This window comes from Sesamum indicum, linkage group LG12 (genome assembly GCF_026168435.1).
Source record: "Sesamum indicum cultivar Baizhima isolate 11 linkage group LG12, ASM2616843v1, whole genome shotgun sequence".
In the NCBI taxonomy this organism is placed as follows: Eukaryota; Viridiplantae; Streptophyta; class Magnoliopsida; order Lamiales; family Pedaliaceae; genus Sesamum; species Sesamum indicum.
The window spans coordinates 7,988,753-7,993,870 of NC_142668.1; the positions used below are offsets into that span (position 1 = coordinate 7,988,753).

Genomic DNA, 5,118 nt, shown 5'->3' on the forward strand with positions numbered 1-5,118 from the left:
ATAGGGAGTAATAAACTCAACTTTTTATTGAAATTCGTAATAGCTTCTTTGAGACCACAGTAGGACGCCCCGAAGCCAATAAAAATCAAGCTTCTTTTAGACGCATAATACAACGCCACGAAGCAACAATAGTCAAGCTTTTTTGAGCTACATAATAACATGTTCCGAAGCCAAAAACAATTAAGCTTTCCTGAGGAGCATAATAAAATTACTCTTATAACGGTGAAGATATACCTCTTCAAATGCATTAATGCATGAAGGTGTATGAGGGTAATTCGATCGCAAAAAAATTTATACGATCAACAATAAGTTAATAATAAGTCAATCAGGAACTAATATTATTTTTTTTAATTATTTTTATTAATATCGACAAATTCAGTAAATTTTGACTAACAGATGAACTCACTTGTTAAATGAAAACAAATCTCAAGTCCTAATTATAATTTCTCAAATCATAAAAAGTATATATGTAATTATACCAAATTTCAGAAGAGACGAGTGTAATTATCCCTTATAGATTAATAAACACTTATTCAAAACCTAACAAATACGTCCAAAATCTGGAACCGGATCGAGAAAGATCCATTTTAGCATCAAATTAAAGTAGTAACGAAAAAAAAATAAAAAAGAGAATAAAATAATAATAATAATAATAGTGGGCGGCAAGGCAAAAAGAGACACGTGCCGTCCACCTTAGGCACGACATGTACCCCGTCAACACGGAATTCGGGAATTCGGAGAAAGCTTGTGTGTGTGTTTGTGTGTGTGCGTGTGGGCCCGCTCGTCCTTTCAATTCTGCTGCTGCCTGTCTAGCCGTCGGTGCCATTTTTTCCCCTTCTTTAATTTTTTTTTATTTCTTTTTGCTTTACTTTTTGACCGCTCATTCAAATTTATTTTCTTCTCCAATTATTACCATCTTACCCTCGTCACACGCAATATTATATATATATATATATTAATTATTATGATACGTTATTTTTATGTATATAAAAAAATAATTTTTTATATATTAAAATAAATTATAAATAAAAATAAAATATATGAATTAATACGTAATATCAATAAAAAGAATTTATCAATTAATGTAAATTTTGAAAAAATTGAATAAGTTAATTATTCTGTTATGAAGGATATTTGTGTCATTAAATATAATTTGTGAGTATACAGGGATGTTTTTTTTTTTATTAATATAATTGTTTTAGACAGATACTGCATAAATTTTTAACAATAATAATTATTATATAATTAAAAATGAACCAATTAATTAACATAAGCAAAATAATGATTGTACATTGGTGGCTAAAAAATAATATAAATCATATGTAATAGACAAATAGTTATACTGATTTTAAATATTTAAATAAAATAATTGGTATTTTAAATATTATGGTGTCATAAATTACTAGTTGAGAGTTAAAAGTGACTTATTTTTTTTATATATTATATTATTACAGTACGTCGTTCTGTAGTATATATAATAAATAAATTTTCAGGCTTTAATATATATTATATAAGAATAAAATATATAAATTAATACGTTGTATTTAAGAAAAAAGAGAAAATTAATTTATCAATTAATATAAAATTTAAAAAATTTCATAAGTTAGTTATTTTATCAATTGAATGACATTTCGGGTTTACAAAAAATGGGTGCGTTGTTTGTGAACCTGGAAAGCATTTATTTTTTATATAGTATAAATACAAATAAATATTTAAAAAAAATTAGAAATAGAATGAAATATTTTTTAATAGAATTTACAACTTATTAAAATATAATTTAATTATAGAAATAATTATAATGAATTTATTATTATTTAAACCTACCGGTCCATCAATTTATACTAAATATTGTATAATTTTGTAATCCTATTTATATTCGATCTGAAAATAAGAAAATCAATATCTCTATCATCAACTGCTTTAGTTTTCTTTTAAAAACTAAAATTTTCTCCTTAGTTTATTGTGAATAAATTCTTTATATATATATATATATATTAACTATAATTCACAACACACTCAAATCTCTACGTAATTCAATTTTAATTGTTTAAATAAAAAATAAAACAATAATTAACTCAAATTTAAAAAAATATATTAACTCATAATTATATAAATAACAATTACTAGTAAAATTAATAATTATAAAAGATGTCATTATGTGTAAAAGAATAAATATAATGAAGGCTTAATTATGCTCCCCTCCCCTAATGTTTAGTATAATTACACTTAGATCTATTGCAGTTTGAAAAATTATATTTAACACTCCTGAAATTTGATTCTGTGTAACAGATAAATCCCTATATTAGGCAAAATTCACCAAATATGTTGATATCAACAAAAAAATCAGACAATATCAATTTACTCTCAATTGACTTATTACTTACTTATTGCAAATCAAATAAATTTTTTGTGACCAAATTACCCTCCTGTATCTTCACGCATCCCAATTCACGTGAGGATGTATATCTTCACAATTATAAGAGTAGTTTAATTCGAAAAAAATTATTTGACCTGAAAAATAATAATAATAATAAATCAAACGAGGGTAAAAATCATATTTTATTCAATTTTTTTATAAATATAAATAAATTTAGTAAATTTTGAATAACGAAAAAATTTTCAAACCACAACGACTTTTCATATATATATATATAATTTCACCAAAATTCATAAAAGAAGAGTGTAATATATCAATATAAAGAAAGACATTTCAAACTACCCATAATGTGCAATTATATGAGTAATTTCAGGATCTTTCCGATCACCCCATAATAAATAATATAGATAGATGGTAATTCTGATTTCTTATTAAAATTAATGAATTTCCCATAAGTATATTCTCTCCAAGATTATCTAAAAATAATTATAAAAAAAAAATCAATAATAGATCTTATCTCTTCGTACTGAGAAGAGCCCATAATTTATTGAAAAAATTGTTATTATATATAATTCAAACACAAATATCATAAAAATAAAATAAAAATTCCCATTACTACAAAGAAATTACATCCACTTAAAATATTATGTCACAACTCTAATTTCGGATCTGATGCGAACTACATCAAAATTAACATCAATATATTTTTTTTCTTGATTTTTTTCAAAAAAAAAAAAAGAAATTAATGGAACCCTAAGCCGGCCATAATGGTGAACAACCAGAGAAATTCCTCTCAGCTGCAAAAAAGGGGTGAATTGTTTCAGAAATATATTTACACATCCAAAGTCGTCAGTTTTCTTCCTCAGTTATCATCGGAGATTTCAAGCTTCCACCGGCGGGGGCAGATTGAGATCGAGATCCAGCCCTCTCTTGCCGTCGGGCCCATCAAAATTGTTCTCATCCACCACTGACGATGTGTCCGACTCGCTCTGCAACGCACCGCCGCGGGGGAACCCGGCGCCCGCCTGGTTCGTCCTGTACGCCGCCGCCATGCCGGGCTTCACCATCGGTTCGAACAGGAAAACCGGCTGCCCGTTGGGCAAAACCGCCATCGCCGGTGGGCGCCGGAAAAACTGATACGCGTTGATGGGGTTCAATCCACCGGCCTCGGCGACGGTGACGCCGGTTTCGGGGTTAGCGCCGAGGCGGCGGGTGAGATCGAGCTCGACGGGAGCCCTGGGGTTGAGGTCGGCGCTGGAAGACTCGACGGTGCTGCTCTGGCTGGGGCTGTGGGCAGCCTCAGACGGGAGGGGGAAGTTGGTCTTCGCCTTCGGGCCACGGAACTCCCGAGCTGCGGCGTCGTACGCACGCGCCGCCTCCTCGGCGGTGTCGAATGTGCCCAGCCAGACGCGGCTCTTCTTGCCGGGGTCTCGGATTTCGGCGGCGTAGCGGCCCCAAGGCCTCTTCCTGACGCCCCTGTAGTGCACCTCCTTAACGCCGTTGACAACCTTAGCGTTCCCTCCACTTGCCTTCTCCTTCATCGCCATTTTTCCTCCTTTCCTCCGATTAGCGATTCTTCAATTCCCCTTCAACACACAGACAGTAATTTCTTGAGAGAGAAAAAGCGCGTACCAAGAATGAGCTGTGGAACAATGGGGGGAGATAGCGTGTTTATATAGGAAAAATGTTGGGGGCTGGGGCTAGAGAGAGAAAGGAAGAGAGAGAATAGGGGGCGCGGTCAACGAGGGGTTTGACTGAGGGGGAGGGCCGCCGCCCAAGCAATGAGAGAGAGAGAGAGAGAGAGTGGGTATTTCTGAGATGATTAGTGCGTGTGGTGTGTGGGAACGTGGCACGCGGGAGATGCACAAGACAAGAGCGCCTAAGACGTTGATGTGCCGGCAATTAGGACTGTATACTGCCGCTGTTTCAGGTAGTTGTACATTTTATATGTACACGTATAAATTACTACTCTTATACGTATTTAGTCTTTTCGGCTTTTTTGGTTCCAAGTATATACATCTCTTTACACCTACCTAACCTATTGATACCATGCAAAAAAATCAATAGATAATTACACTCTTCTCCTCTTAAATTTGATATAATTATACGTAAATTTTTTATAATTATATAAAATAAAATATAGTTATCTCATATATAATTTTTTTTCTACATTATACATACCGGCAATTTACAAATTATGATAAATAAATATATTTTGTTATGATTAAACAAAATAAATGTGAATAATTGTATTTTGGCGGTATATGATCAATATTTATTATGATTTTTAACTATTGTTAATGTTTTAATTTATTTTATAATAAACAATGATTAACCGTCGTTGTGCATAATGATTTATTAATATTTATTATGATTTTTAACTTCTGAATATATATGCTGTTCGGATAAGATATTTGAGTCTTTATTTATGCTTTAAGTTCATAAATTTTACACCAAATATCATATAAATACTTTTACAAAAAATAAATGAATTAACTTAATTCTAGATGCCCATTTTAGAATTTTATAAGCTACCAAAAAAATCAGATAATTACCGACTAATTTATAATAATTGAACAAAAACCCATGTAATATATTATTACTAAAATTTTCTAAGTCTAATTTTTAATAAAATTAAATATTCTATAAATTATAAAGTATCTTATACAATATACAATATTATAAACTACTCCAAATTATTAAAAAAAATATAAAAATATGATATTGGAAGGATGTTACTA

At 30.9% G+C, this 5,118-nt stretch overlaps 1 protein-coding gene across 1 annotated transcript; it reads right to left on the reverse strand.

The window, feature by feature from the left end:
- Nucleotides 1–2,963: 2,963 nt before the first annotated feature.
- LOC105178559 (ethylene-responsive transcription factor 4) lies at nucleotides 2,964–4,029 on the reverse strand. Its single transcript, XM_011102053.3, has one exon. The coding sequence runs from the start codon at nucleotides 3,922–3,924 to the stop codon at nucleotides 3,259–3,261; it is 666 nt and encodes a 221-aa protein (XP_011100355.1). The 5' UTR covers nucleotides 3,925–4,029; the 3' UTR covers nucleotides 2,964–3,258.
- Between the last annotated feature and the right edge of the window lie 1,089 nt (nucleotides 4,030–5,118).